Source organism: Hylobates moloch, unplaced genomic scaffold, assembly GCF_009828535.3.
Source record: "Hylobates moloch isolate HMO894 unplaced genomic scaffold, HMol_V3 SCAFFOLD_9, whole genome shotgun sequence".
Lineage (NCBI taxonomy): Eukaryota > Metazoa > Chordata > Mammalia > Primates > Hylobatidae > Hylobates > Hylobates moloch.
The window spans coordinates 84,586,549-84,604,886 of NW_026652284.1; the positions used below are offsets into that span (position 1 = coordinate 84,586,549).

General features: G+C 38.0%; 1 protein-coding gene across 49 annotated transcripts in view; it reads left to right on the forward strand.

Annotated features, from left to right (window-relative positions):
* The window catches only part of RIMS2 (regulating synaptic membrane exocytosis 2), a 748,462-nt gene extending 731,574 nt beyond the window's left edge, over positions 1-16,888 (forward strand). For all 49 annotated transcript variants that reach the window (XM_058443874.1, XM_058443866.1, XM_032760193.2 and 46 more), the window contains 5 exons: positions 4,186-4,327; positions 7,956-8,068; positions 8,750-8,851; positions 10,271-10,410; positions 10,890-16,888. In XM_058443874.1, coding sequence (XP_058299857.1) covers positions 4,186-4,327; positions 7,956-8,068; positions 8,750-8,851; positions 10,271-10,410; positions 10,890-11,108 — 716 coding nt within the window. In that variant the 3' untranslated portion in view covers positions 11,109-16,888. The remainder of the gene's footprint in view (positions 1-4,185; positions 4,328-7,955; positions 8,069-8,749; positions 8,852-10,270; positions 10,411-10,889) is intronic.
* The last annotated feature ends 1,450 nt before the right edge of the window (positions 16,889-18,338 follow it).

The following is an 18,338-nucleotide window of genomic DNA, read 5'->3' on the forward strand; positions in this document are numbered from 1 at the left end:
GGAGCCAGAGACTCAGAAAGGGGATATGACTCAGCGAGGACAATAGATAGAGCTCACAAGTTAGTGGTAGAGTCAGGCCTAGAATACATAGTTTCTAATTCCATATCTGGTAATAATAACAGTACAATTAATTGAAGCTTTTCTATGCGTCAGGCACTATCCTAAGTGCTTTAAGTGCATTGTTTTCCTTAATACTCACAAAAATTCCTACCTCATTCCTAATGAGGTAGGCTTATTATTGCTGTCATTTCAGTTTGAGGAAACTGAGTCACAGAGAGGGTATGTAACTTGCTCAGTGTCACCCACCTTGTAAATGGTAGAGTGGAGACTAAAAGAGAAGCAGTTTGATCCCAGGGCCTGACTCCTTCACTGTGCTCTGCTCTTCCCACCCCACTAAGCTGCTTCTAATAGGGTCTTCCATATGCAGTTACAGCATTAGCACAGTAAAATCTCCATAGACAGCTGCACAAGCTCCCCTTTTAGTTATATTCTGACAATGAAGTACTGAATAGCAGAAAATGTGGAGTCTGGGAACTGTCTACAAATGCTGGTTCTGTCACTTACTATGTTGCTTCAGGGAATTATGTAAACTTCTGGGGCCCTTAGATGCTATATCTGTAAAATTGAGATTTTTAGCATTGTTATGAAGGGGATACATGTAAGAAGCAACCTGTAAACAAAAGAATTACATGCTTATCATATTATTCTTTGACAAATGGTGCTGGTTCTCATAACCCTATAATGGCAGATTTTCAAGTCACTTTAGCTATGATAGAGTCAGACCTTAAATTAAAAACTTTAGATCTTTGACGTTGCAGAGGCTGTGTTCTGAGATCTTTAAGAATCTCATTTCCTTTTTAAGTCATATGTTTCTTGTACGTATCCTCATTCCACATGCTCAAATGTCACTGAAGTTTTATGTCTCACTTGATGGCAATTTTTTCACAAGGGCACTGTTCACAGGAAATGAACATTAAAGCTCCATGGAGAGACACACTTGTACAAAACTGTATTACTTCTTGCTTGGGGTTTTTGTTTGTTTGTTTCTGAGACAGAGTCTTGTTCTGTCACCCAGGCTGGAGTGCAGTGGTGCAATTTCAGCTCACTGCAACCTCTGCCTCCTGAGTTCAAGTGATTCTCCAGCCTCAGCCTCCCAAGTAGCTGGGATTACAGGTATGGGCCACCATGCCCGGCTAATTTATTTTAGTAGAGACAGAGTTTCACCATGTTGGTCAGGCTGGTCTCAAACTCCTGGCCTCAAGTGATCTGCCTGCCTTAGCCTCCCAAAGTGCTGGGATTACAGGTGTGAACCATCGTGCCCAGCCTACTTTTTGATATAGTTATTTGAGGACCACTCAAATGAAATCATAAATATTAACTTCATGAATATCAGGATGTACTCTGCATTCTCATTCTTTCATTTCTCCTTAACATTCTCCCTTATTTTTAAAAACATATATGTGAAGTTTTGGTTTGGGGGTGGGGGCTTGGTTGTTGTTTTGTTTTGTTTTTTCCTACACCATTTGAAAGTAAATTGCAGAATATATAACATTTCAGGTCTAAATACTTTAGCATGTATCTCCTAATAAGAAAATTCTTTATAATACATGTCATTATTCACCTTAAAAAATAACAATTTTCTAATCTCATCTAATGTCAAATGCATATTCAAATTTTCCTTAACTTGTCCTAAAATTACTTTTATACTGTTTTGCATACAGAGTTTCCTGTTTTGCTTTCCCAAACAAGAAGTTCGAGTACGCTCATAGCATTTGATGGTTAAATTTCTTTGATATATTTTAATCCAGAATAATTCCCTTACCTTATTTCTTTGTTTGTCTTCATGATATTAACTTTTTTTAAGAGACTAGGCCAACTTTCTTGAACAATAGTCCATGTTCTGGATTTCTCTGATTGTTTTGTGTATGTGTGTCTATCATATATCTTGTTACTCTATCACCTGTTTTTGAAAACTTGAAGTTGGCTCCAAAGATCTGATTAGAAACAGGTTGCATGTTTTTGTCTAGAATAACTTGACAAGTGATGCTTTGTATTTTATATCTGGAGGTGCATATGATTGTCCCCTCTTAGTGCTGCCAAGTTTGATCACTTTATTAAGATGGTGGCAGCCTGGTCTCCCAGTGTTAAAGTACTTTTTTTTCCTTTAACAATTAGAATAATTTATGGAACAATTATTTGGCTCATATGAGTATCCTTTCTACAACCTTTCATCTAATAGTATTAGCCCCCATTGATGAGCCTTGCTTCTATCATTTATTCCAATGGAGGTTGCAAATTGATAAATTTTAAATTTTATGTAAAATTTAATGCTTTTACATTTACTAATATTCTGCTGTAAAGAAGATCTTTCCCTTATTAGTAGGGGATGTTTTGTATCTTGTTACAGTTCATATCAGTACAACATGTTTACTATCAGTTATCTAAAATATCAGCCTTAGATTGTGGAACTGAGTTATAGATCAGTCATAATTTATATTTCATTTATACTCTTTAAAGCATTTTGGTGTACATTAATGTTGGAAGTAGAGAATGGATGAAATTTAAGGCAGTATTTCAAAATGGTAAGTACTTGTAAGAGACTTGGTGAAAAGAGATTTCGACAAATCACTGGCAATATCAGCAAATATTTATAGACCTAAAAATAACTTATTGCTGGGCACGGTGGCTTATGCCTGTAATCCCAGCACTTTGGGAGGCTGAGGCGGGTGGATCACAAGGTCAGGAGTTCAAGACCAGCCTGGCCAACATAGCGAAACCCCATCTCTACTAAAAATACAAAAAATTAGAAGGGCATGGTGGTGGTCACCTGTAATCCCAGCTACTTGGGAGGCTGAGGCAGGAGAATCACTTGAACCCAGGAGGCGGAGGTTGCAGTGAGTGGAGATTGTGCCACTGCACTTCAGCCTGGGCAACAGTGCAAGACTCTGTCTCACAAAAAAAGAACTTATTAATACCAGGCACTAAAAGAGCTAACTGTATGGTTGTATCCCAAAAAGCTATCAATATGCACAGTATGGATAAATATTTAAGCCTGACAAGAAGTAATCGAGTACAAATCATCTGGACTATCACCCTCTTGCTCGAGCTTTGGTAGCCTCTCAACTTCACATCTCAACACTCATAGCTTTTGTAATTTGGGCTCAGTTTTTTGTGGAACCCACTCCCCCATGACTTTACATGTGCTTTGGTCATTGCACCTCCCTTAAATGCACGTGGTCATCCCTATCTTTGCACCTTTGCCCATGCTGTTTCCCTTGCTTACGAAGCTCTCTTCTCACCTCTCGTTAAGTCCCAATCTGCCTATTTTTCATGCCCAGCTCAAATCCCACACCCTCTATGACACACCTTCTTCCCTGACCTCTCCAGATAGTACTTCCTATCTGTGTCACGTCTGTAGTATTTGACTCAGTTTCCTGTTTGGTCTTCTAATTGGTTTCTATTAGTAAATCACATCACCAAACTATTAAAGATCCTTGAGGACATGACTACCCGTGAACAAAAACTAAAAATCTCTTTTCACATTATTTTGGTGAGTTTTTGCATTGCTCTTGGAATATCTTTCTGAAAGTTACCAATAGATGTGAAACTGTTGGCAAACTAGGCTCTCTCCTTTGTGTAGATTCTTTTTCCTTCTAATATCTATCACCCTACAAAAACAGACTTTCCTATAAAAGTTAAGACTGGAATTTGAGGATTGTGCGCCATCTGTTTCTTTGTAAATTGTATGAAGGCCTGGTTCTTTTACTATGATTAAAAGAAAGGGAAAAATATGGTGAGCAGAAATTAATCCAGCATTTAAATATTACAATGAAAACAAAAGATAGGCATAAATTGACCTGACATTTAAGTATTACAATGAAAATCAGGCTTTTTTTTTTCCTTAGGTTGAATCTTTTTGTTTCTTATATTAACAATTTGCAGACTGTTTTAAATGGAAATAAAACAATGGTGTTTTGTGCTTCTTACAGATTTTTTAGAAAATCTTCATCCCACTCGACATGACATTGTTTAAAATTATTTTAAATACTTTTCTTTCTGTCTCCTTAACAAGAGCACTTTGTATTTACACAGTTCTTTGCATCTGATGATCTCAGAGCCTTGGCTGATATTTCTTACCAGATAGTGATGACAAAGCTGTTACACTTTTTGTTTCTATCTCTGCAGAAGCAGGAGGTAAAAAACTAAGGAGCACTGTCCAAAGAAGTACAGAAACAGGCCTGGCCGTGGAGATGAGGAACTGGATGACTCGACAGGCAAGCCGAGAGTCTACAGATGGTAGCATGAACAGCTACAGCTCAGAAGGAAAGTGAGTGAGGTTGCATATGATGTGTGTCTCCTCCGTGCCTCACCTATCTCACTCTATGTGCTTTCACAGAGATTTTCTAACTCTCATGCTCTTCAGAACCACTTTAATTTTCACTGGCTGATTTCCTGTGAAGAGAACTTTGCTCACCTGCCACTGAGCAATGTGACATATCTGGCTTTTTATATCAAGTGAAATAGGTTTGGGGATAACGTGTTTTGCCTTAATGGCAAGTTGCTAAAATGTGACTCTTACAATGCAATGCAAATAAAATGTTTTGCCCTAGCTTGAAATAATATATAAAAGCCCAAAAATAATAAGCATGCATGCCACACCATGTGAACAATGCTAGTTTTAAGAATCTCCATCCTGAGAATTATTGCTAAAAAATATGGAATGCTGGCATATACTTAGTTCCATGTTGTAACAAACAACTATAATTATTTAATTATATTAAATATAACAGCCAAAAAGAAATGCCACCAAAAAAGTTGGGGAGCCTTTTACATAGTTATCAAGTAGCTTTCCTTTGAATCAACTGTCTCAGATATTTTTAAAGCATTTGTAGCTTGTGTAGTTCTGTCAGCAACAAATTAATAGTACTTAGCAACTAAAGATCTGGAAGTGGGGCTGTAATGGACATTAATAAAGGAAAATGGGGTTTACTGGCCTCACTGTCATCACCATGTAAGTATTAGATGTTTAGATAACCTATGTGTGGCCATTTTACAGATGTGAGGCCGTAGGAGCTGTTGGCACAGCATGAATTGTATGTCTCAGGATAATTTGTCTAGCACGACAACATAAATACAAGAGATATAAATGGTTTCTATACATTTATAAGTAGGCTTATATGGGATACTTATAGAAACAGACTAAAACATTTGTGTTAAATATTTGAGAATTGAGGTCGGGGGGAGAAATAGATTCACTATTCATTAAGGAAGTCTAAAAAGAGAGGGAAAATCAACTGAAAAGTGAATGTGCATTGAGCACTAATCATTGCAAAGAACTACATTAGATACTGTTAGGGATATAAAAATGTTTACACTATAGCCCCTGCTCCAGATGTTTATAGTCTTATTGTAAAAAGAGGATGAATACCCATAAATTCATTGAACAAATATTACCATACCTTCCAGTGGGCCAGTCACTGTGCTGTACGTTGGGGATATAAGTCATAGGAGGGAGGGAGGAAATCTCCATGGCTAAGATTATGGGCTTTGCAGTCATATAGGCCTGGTTCTCTCATCTGGGTCTTTTCTTTTCTTTTTTTTGTTTTTGTTTTTGTTTGTTTTCTTTTCTTTTGTTTCCTTTCCTTTCCTTCTGTAGAACTTACAATATTCCAGGCATGGTTCTAGATGCTAGAGATACAGCAGTGAACAAAGCAGACCCTATCTCCCCAAAAATAAAATACTCTCATCACATTTACACTCTATTAGAGAAGACAAACAATAAGAAAAATTGTTAAAATGTATATAAAAGAAAAACTAGTAAAATATATAGTAGATTAGATAGCATACATGCTAAGGAGAAAAATACAGCAAGGAAGTGAGATGATCGAGAGGGTGGAGGTAAGATTTGACACAGGATAGTCGGGGAAAGGAGATATTCGAGTGAAGATGTGAAGGAATTTAGTGAGCAGAGGGATATCTGAAGGAAGAACATTCTAGGATGAAGATTGCTTCAGAGGCCCTGAGGCAGGAGCTGGCCTGGTGTCAGCAGTGAGGAGGGCAGCACTGGGGAGGAAGGGTGGGAGCAGTAACGGATGAGGAATTAGGGCATGTGGCAGGCGCAGGGACAGCTTATACAGACTTTATGTAATGCAAGGACTTTGCTTTTACTGAGTGGGGTAAAGATGTTGGATGGTTTTGAGCAGAGGAGTGACAGGATCTGACTTCCGTTTTTGGCAGATCAGTCTGAGTGCTGAGGGGGCAAGGGGCCAGGACAGCAAGGGCAGCAACAGGGAGAGCATTCACAAGGCTGCTACAGGAACACAGAAGCCAGGGAATGGTGGCTTGGACCAGAGTGTAGCATTAGTGAGGTCAGATTCTGAATGTATTTTGACAGTAGAGCAAGTAAGATTTATTGATGCATTTGATGTGGGTAATGAGAGAAAAGAGAGTATATTTGTTTGCCAGGGCTACCATAATAAAATACCACAGGCTGGGTGGCTTAAACAACAGGAATCTATTTTCTCACAGATCAGTAGGCTAGAAGTCCAAGATCAAGGTGTCCACAGGTTTGAGTTCTCCTGAGGCTTTTCTCCTTGGATTGCAGATGGCCACGTTCTTGTGATGTCTTCTCACAGCATTTTCTCTGTGCTTACCTACTCCTGGTATCTCTTCCTCTTCTTATAAGGACGTGGGTCATATTGGATTAGGGCTCCATGCAAATGGCCTCATTTAACCTTCTCTCTTTAAAGGCCCTATGGCCAAATACAGACATATTGAACTTTAGGGCTTCAACATAAGAATTTGGGGATGACACAATTCAGTCCCTAACAGAGAAGAAGGAAGAAAGATGCCTCCAAGGTTGACCAGTTGGAAGAATGAAGAATGAAGTTACCATTTATCAAGATGGAAATCTTTTGACAGGACCAGAGTTTGGATTTTTTGTTTGTGTGTTTGCAGTGGGGGGACAGGAGCATGGGGAGAGTCAGTTTTGGACAATTTGAGTTTCAGGTGCCTATTACATATCCAAGCAGATATGTAGACTAAGCAATTGGAACATAGATCTGTGGCCCAAGGGAGAGATCCAAGCTGGAGATGCCAATCTAGGCAATAGCAGCATAGATGGCATTTAAAACAATGAGACTGGATGAAATTATCAAGGGAATTCAGACATAGAAAAAAGATAAAAGGTCAAAGGATTGAGCTCCAGTGTTTAGTGGCAGAACTAGCAGAGGAGGTTAAGACTGAGTGGCAGAAGGGAAAAGTGGGAAACCAGGAGACTGGAGTGTGCAGAAAGCAGTGGGAGACAGTGCTTCAAGGAAGAGGGGGCAAGGTCAATTGTATCAAATGATCAGAGAATTTTAGTGGAGTGGCAACAATGAAAACATGATTAGACTTTCAAGAGAGAATGAGAGGAAAGAAATCGAAGACAGCACGTAGAGACAATTATTTCAAGGAGAGAAATGGGGTAGTAACTGGAGAGGGAAATGAGGTCAGGAAAGGGATTTTTTTATATGGTGGAAGAAATAACAGCATATTTGTATGTAGGTGGGAATGATCCAGAAACATTTCTTCGTGTATGAAATAGGAGAAATAATAGAATCTATCATAGTGCAGCTAGGAGGATTAAATATGATAAAGCCTGGATGGAGTAAGTGCTCAATATGTGCTGAGTGTTACTCATAGAAATCAGTCTGCCTTTGAGACCAAGGAAGAGAAAGACTCACCAGCAGAAGCCTGCAGTGCAGTGTGACAGGTGCTGCTGGTGTCATACTTGGGCTGCTGAGAATATGAAGGAAGAGCCCTGGGAGGTGGAACTGGGTATTTTGATCCAGTAAATATAAGTGGCAAAATAATAGGACTAGTCTTGCCACAATAATGAGGCTAGAATGAAACCAAGCTTACCTGAAAATAAATAGGGGTTGGGGATTTAATCTCATATGTTATTTTGCTTTCAGTCTGATTTTCCCTGGTGTTCGCTTGGCCTCCGATAGCCAGTTCAGTGATTTCCTGGATGGCCTTGGCCCTGCTCAGCTAGTGGGACGCCAGACTCTGGCAACACCTGCAATGGGTAAGAATTTCTGCCACATTATTTCACTCTTTTGTTTTAGATTGTTGAAAATGAAATTCTCTAAATTTCACAGAATCTTCTGTCCCTCTCTCTCTCTTTCCCTCTCTCTCTCTCCATTTTTATTTTTATTTTTTTTTTTTTAGGCAGAGTTTCACTCTGTTGCCCAGGCTGAAGTACAGTGGCATAATTATGGTTCACTGCAGCCTCGACCACTTTGGCTCAAGAAATCCTCCCACCTCATCTTCCCAAGTAGCTGGGACTACAGGCATGCGCCACCATACCCAGCAAATATTTTGACTTTTTTTTTTGTAGAGACAGGGCCTCACTGTGCTGACCAAGCTGGTCTCAAACTCCGGGCCTCAAGCAATCCTCCTGCCTCCACCTCCCAAAGTGCTGGGATTACAGGCATGAGCCACTGGGCTCAGCCCAGTGGAATCTTTAACAGTATTATCAGCAGGAATCAAGACCTTAGATTTTAAGAATAAAAAATATGTAACCATTATTTCTCTTTTAATGTTAATGCTTTTTAAAGGAAGATATTATTGATAGAATTTTAAGTATATTTGAATTTAAGAAATTACATGGGAAATGATGAAACGATGTTAAACCAAGGTCTTTGACTCTATTTTCCTTAGTGCATTTGTATATTAAAGCACATTTGTTTCTTCCTCCTTCCATTAGGTGACATTCAGGTAGGAATGATGGACAAAAAGGGACAGTTGGAGGTAGAAATCATCCGGGCCCGTGGCCTTGTTGTAAAACCAGGTTCCAAGACACTGCCAGGTAAAAACAAAAGAGATTTTTCTATCATTGTCCATAATCCATATTGTTTCAATTTAGAGACCTTTTGATTGGTTTAGACATTTGATTTAGTTAATCAAGGTTACTAATGGATGGTTCATTATGACTGGTTTGGTGCTGGAGTCATTTGTGTGTTTATCCTGAAGTGTTCAGTGAGGATGATCTGGTGGGGATAATGGAAGTTGTTAAATAAATACATACATAGTAGAAACCACTGCAAAATAAAAACCACCCCACTTAGATCATTCATTTTGTCACACCATGTACACAAGGAGTTCTTTTTTCTTATTAGCTAGTCTTTTGTGTTATTCTTCAGTTTCTCTAGAGCTTCAAAATTCTCCTCAGGAATCCATAAGTCTCTGGAATTAGAATAAAAATAGATACAGGCTCCAAGAGTAGCATAAGCTATGTATGCTGGATATTCTAATTATAAGACTTTTACTTCCTATAATCTGAGGAAAGAGAGGCACTATTATAACTTCTTATGCTACATATTTCAAACTGAAATGTCATTTTAATCTAAGGTGCTTGAAGGCATGGAAGGTGCCACAGTGCTCCAAATACATCATGTAGAGATTGTTTGATAAGATGTATAAAACAATTCCTGAGGATTCTGAAACTTGATTTCTAGCCTCAGCATCTCTACTGATTGACTTATAATTTTGACTCTCAATTTTCTATTTCTAGCTTCAGCATCTCTACTGATTGACTTGTAACTTTGACTCTTTTCTATCCTTGCAGAAATTTTTAATTATAATATGTAATCTGTTCTATAACCTTGCACTAGTGATTAAGACAGTTGTGGTTATATATGTCTTAGAGCTAGTCAACTCATTCTGCTATAAAAATCATGATTTGTACATGCATGAAAATGGTTTTTATGAAGTGTCTGTTGGATAAATTTTAAGCCATATATTTTCTAATTAGTTGCCTCTTAGCTAATTTGATCGATATCACATGAAATTCCACTACTGTTATACCCACACCACCACCAATAAATAACTGCTTTTGAGTGATAATCACTATTTGTGGGGATGAGTGAATGAAACAATATAGCTTCAAGCATGTTAAGTAGATTTAAGTATTGATAAATTAAAGACTGAGTAGGACATCTCTCAGGACTGGAAGCATTTCACCTTATTTAATGCAGTGTGTAAACCTATATAACCAGTTGATGAAAAAAATAATAATACACTCAGAGGCTATGTCAGCATCCCCTGAAACTCTCTGAAAGACACAGTTATCCACTGTTTATCTAATGATTTTGACAGAATGCGGCTAGGCCAGTGGCATGATTGCTAGCTCTTTCAGCCAAAGATTAAACTGGTAAATGTCACCGTGAGTTGGCCATTTCATGCCCATAGTTGATTGCTTATTCTCCTCTGTGTTTTCTTTCCCAAGCACCATATGTAAAGGTGTATCTATTAGATAACGGAGTCTGCATAGCCAAAAAGAAAACAAAAGTGGCAAGAAAAACGCTGGAACCCCTTTACCAGCAGCTATTATCTTTCGAAGAGAGTCCACAAGGAAAAGTTTTGCAGGTATCTACTTAATTGTTTATCCCTTACCTAAGAAAGTATTTTTCATGGAGTCAGACATTATACCCCAAATCTTTTCTGTTGTATTCTTTTATTTGTTTATTTATTTATTTGTTTTATTTTATTTATTTATTCAGTTCCTCACAACTGAAATTCTTTGGAAACTTTTCAAAGCAGTGGCTAGTGCTATAAAGCAATATACGCTGTCATTTTCTTTAAAGTGATTTACAGACATGCAAATCCCCACCACACATAAATTCCAGTCTCTCTGGATTTCTTAATACCTTAATGCTTCAGTACAATTTCCCCAGTGTACCTTTAGATTCTGCTAGTTAAAGACAACTATTCTATTATACAGATTTTAACTTGATCTTTGATGTCAGAAAATTAACTGAATGTACTTTAGTATTGTAATATATTTTACAAGTTTTTCTCTGTACACAGTTACACTGACATCACTCTACTTTTTCTTTTGCCAACAGATCATCGTCTGGGGAGATTATGGCCGCATGGATCACAAATCTTTTATGGGAGTGGCCCAGATACTTTTAGATGAGCTAGAACTATCCAATATGGTGATCGGATGGTTCAAACTTTTCCCTCCTTCCTCTCTAGTAGATCCAACCTTGGCCCCTCTGACAAGAAGAGCTTCCCAATCATCTCTGGAAAGTTCAACTGGACCTTCTTACTCTCGTTCATAGCAGCTGTAAAAAACTGTTGTCGCAGCAACCAGCGTTACAAAAAAAAAAAAAAAAAAAAAAAAAAAAATCACAGGTTGCAAACCCTGGTAACACTGCATGCTTAATGTTGTGTCTTCTGAGCCTGTTTCTAGGGATACAAAGCGATCCTGTGTTCTCAGAGGAAGTTGCACACATTGTGCCCTAAAGAAGGCCCTCAGGTGAAAGAGCAGAGCTGTGAAGAACTATCAAGTTTGGAATTCAATGACACTGGAGTTCTGGTCCAATCTGAAGCCATGGATTAATCTCAAAGAATCAGTCAGTTTCATGCAACAGAAGCCCTTTTCAATGGCACCTTTATATTTTTATCGTTCCTTTTTCTTCATTTATCTAACCCCAAAGTCCTGATATGCCACAGAAATGGAGCTATACAGCCATGAAGCGGTGTTACAGGTGAGGAGTGAAATCCTAGGAAGCATCAGGTGAAAAGCAGGAGACCAAAGAAGTGGTCAGGAACAATCATCAGCCCTCCTCTGGCCGGGGATCAGAGCAGTCAGTCCAGCAGGAAGAGTGGCAGACTCTGTAGCTCCATGGGCACGTCATTTACTAATGCCAAGATGTGTTGGACTCTGAAAAACAAAATTCTGTGGCTACACTGTACTGAATGAAATTAAAGAAACTTTTTTTGCATGGACACAGATTAGCTGAATACTTAAATTATTTTCTTGGGGCTGCAACTTGCAAAAAAAAAGATTAAAAATCAGCCATTTTCAACAATTTATATTTTTAAAAATAAATTTCACTAGTGCATGGTTTTAAAAAGGAGAGAGAATGCAACAGGGTGAACAAAGATACACCATGTTTATTCTTTAATCATAGTCTGTGTTTTGGCAGACATTACAAATGGAAATACTTTCTAGAAGATACTTAAAATTCTCTTTATGTGACAAATAAGTATAATATATTCAATTTATTTCCATGTTAAATATACAAATCTTATGAAGTTCAATATGTGCAAATTTTTCACATCTTTCTCCTTCTCTCACTTTTCCTCTTCTCCCTCTTTTAATCTTTTCTTTCTCCCTGCCAGAGTGAACCTTATACTAGAAAATTACAAGTTTTGATCTGATCCTCTCTTATACCCCATGTTTGATTCAGAGCTGCAGATGCCTCTGAATTTGCGAATTTCTCAAGGGAAAAATAACTTTAAGAGCTTTCTTTATTTCAAGCATGTTGAAAAGGATTTTGCAACATGACTTGGGAGTACATTAAAGTAAGTCAGCAAGTATTTGACAAAGAAGATATTTGAACTTTTGCAGTTTATTGTACAGTGCATGGTAATTTTTTTCACCTTTAAAATTCAGTTTACAGGAAAATTCTAAAATCATGTTGCCATTGTGATGTCCAATAAATTTGTTTTTAGCACCAGCATTATTCATACAGGGGTTAAGGTATTATTTGTAGAAGGTCTTAGGTTTTGTTTGTTTTTTAATCAGTTAAAGCAATTTCTTTAGTCAGTTTCCATTTACTACGTGAATAGAAGCACTGCTAAAAATTGGGAACCCTGAAACACAGGGCTGTTTAATTCATTTTTCTGTAGTAAAATTCAATTTTTCACAAATTATATTTCTAAAGAAATACAGTAAACATAAATTTGCAACAATTTTAAAGCTCCAATTTTTAGGTGACCCGAAGAACGTCATTATGCCTATTAATAGTTATTTGATGCCATCACCAAAACTCTATGTGAAAATCTCCTAAAGTCAAAACCCCTGCCTTTGATTTTACAGACAATTATTACCATTGGGTGGTGCTACAAGGTCAAATTTCTCCTAAGTTCCCCTATTTAGAGGAAAAGTCACTGGTTATTGTAATAAACCCCCCATGGTTCTTTATGTACATTTTGATAACACATTATTATAGCTTGATTTTAATTTTTTGCATTAATTTTTGAAATCCACATCTCATTTGTTTAAGGCCACGCACAAATATTTTTTTTAGCTCAGTGCTGACCATTAAAAACTATCATGCTTGATACGGTGCAAAAGTTAAAATAAGTATCACTAAAAATGCCTTCTCTTTATGTGGTGCAATATGAAATACACCAAGACTGTGTCTTGACATTCTGATGGACCCAGGTAAAGTTGTTAAAAGAATGAATAAAACTTTATTAAAATAATTTAGACACCTGTGTACCAGCAACAATTGATTTAATAGACCTATAGTGTCTATACTATCCCTTAGAATAAAAGTTTATGATTTTCCTGATACTAAGATGCAGTCACATAATCTTTTGTGCATATTCCTATACAAATTATTTCTAATTTTAATAAGAAGGACGTGACTATGGAATATTTGTACATACTTGTCATTATGCAGTATTTATTTAAAAGTTGGTGATTTTTTTTTTTTAATTTTCACATCTGCACCTCGACTTGTGGTTTAGTCATGTAACTAGCACTATGCCAGTGACCATTGTTGCCCTATGCATAGTATGTTTGAAAAGTAAAGGGAATTCCAGTTGGGAAAAAAGGGCAGATTAGTCCTGTAATGAACACCAACTAATGTAATTCAAATTCATTCTGGTGATGGTATTTAACACTTTAAATAAAACATTTTCTTTACAGACGTCTGCAGTGCTTTCTCTGACTTTCCTCCCTACACAGCCCTGAGCCTGCTGCAGCTCATTCCCTGAACTCATGTATCATTTAAAGAATGAAATCACCGTCTCCTACTTCTCAATAACATAAGTGGACTGCTGGTCTTCTTAGCAGCCCTCAGTAGAGCATTTCTTTAAAACGCCAAAGGATTTCTGCTCACACTATTAAAAGTTGCTGTTTTTTAAAATGTTATTATTTTGGATTGAGTTGCTTTCTGATTAAATGACTCAGCAACTCACAGATTTTATGAGTGAAATTTTTAATTTAGTCATGGCCTTCACTGACAGCATAGTCACAAATACTCAAGCACAGGCTCTGCTAGCCCCTGGGTGAAGATGGCGAAGGCATAACTGGCTTTATGCAGCATATGTGTTTCTGCTAAAGTGTCAGTTTTGCTTTGTGGGGAGTGGAGGGTGTGCTTCTGTCCAGAGACTGGCTTCTACGTGTGGATATGAATGGGTGGGAGGAGTTCTCCATATCCTTCTGGGGCAATTCCTCAACTGGGAGAAGGAAACTCTGTGGAGTTCTCATGGGAGTCTGCTTCAGGTTCAAGATTTAAGAGCTAGTTTGGATTCATATTTATTTAGTAATTGAACTGAAATCTAAGTCTAGCTGTCTCTCTATTCTTGGAAACAACAATTTCCTCCATTTCCAAAGATTCACCTCCAGTCCATTTCCCCATACCTATCCCGTATTTTTATATATACCGCCTACTCTGGTGAATTGTTTCTTTGTTATTCATACATTCCTATTATAAAAATTCCCTTCCCTTTCTTATGTGCCCTCTCCTGAAAAGCCCTTTTCTCAATAATGATCCATGCGAGTCCCTTCTTGTAACTCCCAGCTCACAAATGAGCTCTTTCGGCAGCTCCTGACTAAACCCTAACAACACAGCTGCCATTGACACCAACACCTTCACTTTCCCAGGGACCCCAGATGCCAAGGCTCCATAGGCAACAATAAAGGATATGATGGTCTTGTAGTGGGTAGGATAGAATTAGGCAAGAGATCACCAAAGCTGTCTGCCTACTACTGATGCAACCCTTGACATTCTGTGCACGTAAAAATCATGTGCTCAATGTGTTTGTCTCAACTCTCTCAGCTCATGATGCCCTCAGTGTTCTGTGGGCATTTATGCACTGAAGAAACAGGAGTTCACACATCCACCTCTGGATTGTGAAATGTGTATTGAGAAATACTTTGCAAGAGAGAATTTTTTTAAGTGAACAAACAACAAATCTGTGCCACTCACATCTTCCATATGCCCTGACTCAGGTCACTTAATCTCCAGGATTTCATTTCCTCACCTGGAAAATATGGAGTTTGAGGTAGATTCTCATCTATCATTAAATCAACACTTTAACTAAAACATAAGCTCCTTCAGGACAGAGACTGTATCTTCAGTATCAAAAACAATGTTTGACGCATAGCTGCTCAATAAATATCTGTCCAATGAAGGTTTATTTAGTTCTTGCTTTTTTTGAGGCACTATTTCAGGCATAGTAGTGAACAAAACAAACAGTAGCCCTGTCCTCATGGGGCTTTCATTCTTCTAAAGAAGATACTTTGGGTAAACAATTCCAAGTGTGATAACTTTCCTTAAGTGAAGCCCCCAAAATGCTACAGGAGGATACAGCAAAGTGTTTCAACCCAGTTTAGACATTTAGGGAAAGCTTATTAAAAAAATGAACAGGAGTTAAATGGAGATAATGGCAATGGGAAGCAAGAGTGAGATGAAGACTATGTCAGGCAGAGAGAACAACGGCAAGAAATTTGAGGAAAGGGAATCATTACCACTTGTATTATAGTGTCTAAAACAGTGATGAGCACATAAGAAGTGAATGAGTTGAATGAATGCATCTGTAGATCCCTGCATTTGGGGCTATTTCTAAAGCACTGAGAGTTTTACTGGGAAGCTAGTTTTGATTTAAATTTGATGTGAAATCTATTTCTAAATGAGATAATTGATAAGGTCTAATCTTCGGTTTCATTATATTTGAAATGGTTCTCAGAATGATACTTAGTCCTTAATCCCAGTAAATGGTTCAGCCTTTGAACATAGGAATCAAAGCCTGCAATTCCATACCCAGCACAGCACCTAGCTCAATGCCGAGCACATTACAGGTGCTAGATACACAGCATTAACAGTGAATGTCTGTCTCAAATATTCTCAGATAGATTATTGTCAGCTGGGCACAGTGGCTCACACCTGTAATCTCAGCACGTTGGGAGGCCGAGCCGGGCAGATCACTTGAGGCCAGGAGTTTGAGACCAGCCTGGAAACATGGAGAAACCCCATCTCTACCAAAAATACAAAAATTAGCCAGGCATGGTGGCAGGCACCTGTGGGAGGTTGAGGCATGAGAATCACTTGAATCCTGGAGGCTGAGGGTGCAGCGAGCTGTGATCACGCCCCCGCACTCCAGCCTGGGTGACAGAGCAAGACTGTGTCTCAAAAAAAATAAATAAATAAAAGAAAAGATTATTGTCATAAACATGGAAGATTCCTGAGTCCTGAAATTTATGTTCATAGTTCGTATATGGTTACATCGAAAAAACTTTAAACCTGTCGTGTCCTTAATGCCTTTTGAGTACCAGCTTCCTGTCAACCTGCCTTGGGGCAGGGGACTCTATTGCTTAGTATAAGCTTTCTTTTCTAGTCCATCCAGATTTTTCCTCTGAGACCTGCCATTCCCCTGACCCCATGTGATGGTAGTATAGAGGGTGCAGACTCTTAAACTGGGCCAATCTTTACCTTGCCTATGAAGATTTGTTATTTTTTTGTTTTATTTTGTTTTGCCTTGATACCGAAGAGGCAGTCCATCTCCAGTGACAAAAACTATCCCATTGTGGGGGAAAAGTCAGGAGCTTCCTTCCAGTGACAGTGTTTTCTGATATCTGATTAAAGTTGGTTTATGCTAAGAAAGTCAACAAAACCAAGTGAAGGCAAGAATTGGAGAGAGAGTCCTACAGATTCCACACTCCTTGTTCCATTACGACTGAGGATCAGCGGCATCCCTGCTCTTCCAAGAAAGCTCACACAGTCTAGCTGTAATTAGTTGAGTTCCTGCTGCTTGAGGTCATGAGTCCTAATTAATATATTTGGCCAAAGATGATTCTAATGAAACTAGAATCTCGAAGGAGTCATTGGGTTCACCTAGGGCAACCTCTTAGCTTGAAGGGAAACCCTAAGGGGTGGCCATTAAGCCTCTGCTTGACAAGTGGATGGAGAAATAATGCTGCAATCCATTTCGTTCCATAACATTTAGCCTAAATTGTATTCCTTAACACCTGGTCTAAATCTCCTTCCAGTATTTTATACTTCCTGGGATAGCACTACCTTGTAGAAATGTATAGCAAATGGCTGATCGCTCTTCCATAGATCATCCTTCAAATATTTAAGTAAGCTATCTTATTATCCCCAACTCTTAGAAAGCAGAATAGCATGTTGGCTAAAATATCCTGTTCTAAATAAGAATGCCTGAGTTCAAATATTGCTTTCTCATTTGCTGTATAATAACTATGTAATAGCTATATAACCTTGAATAAGCCACTTATCGTGTCTGTTTTCTTATCTATTAAATGGGGAAGCAGAGATAATAACAGTACCTGACTCACAAGATTGTTGAGAAGATTAAACAATGTAACATAGACAAGGGACTAGCACAATACCAGACATACAATTACTCAAGAAGTATTAGCTATTTCTGTGGTGGTGCTGATTGTCATTATTACTATTAGTTTTACTACCATTAGTTTTTTTTCTCTTCCAGGCACTTCTAATGCCTTCAACCACTTGTCACTTACTAGAAACCTCATCATCTTATCTGTCCTCTAAATATACCCTCTCCATTTGCTTAAGCAAATGACTCCAGATGACTACTGGCTCAAGAAGAGTACTATGGACTCTGCTTTGTAAACACAACCTGTGATTCTGTTGCCGTTTTCTGCAGCTACCTCACATATAGCCCTTTCAGACTAGGCTGGTGGTCAAACGAATCTCTCAGATCCTCAATGTGAATTGCTTTCTTACCCGTCCTTGTGGAATTTCATTTTTAGCCAAGCACAGATATAAAAGTTTTCTTGCTAAATTTTTTTCTTATTGGTTTTCTCCAATATTCCAGCCTATCAAAATCATTACAACTGCCCTAAACCTGCATTCACTCTAAATTTTGCTGAAAGCTTAAGATTTATAAAACATGTCAGCTTTCACTGCCAGCTCTGTGTCACGCGCAGCTCTGATAAGGATGTTTCCTCTATCTTGATTCACATCTTTGATAAAATGTTAACTGAAATAGGGCCAAGATCAAAGTTTTATAACTCTTTTCTGGTAATACATTAATTGATATCAATAGTAGTTATTGTCATCTAACACATTATAGTCTACAAAATGACTTTAATACATGTGATCCAAATCAGCAGTGCCCACCCTTTTTGGCACCAGGAACTGGTTTCAGAAGACAATTTTTCCACAGACTGGTGTGGTTGGGGGATGGTTCCAGGATGATTCAAGCATATTATGTTTATTGTGCATTTTATTTCTATTATTATTACATTGTAATATATAATGAAATAATTATACAACTCACCATAA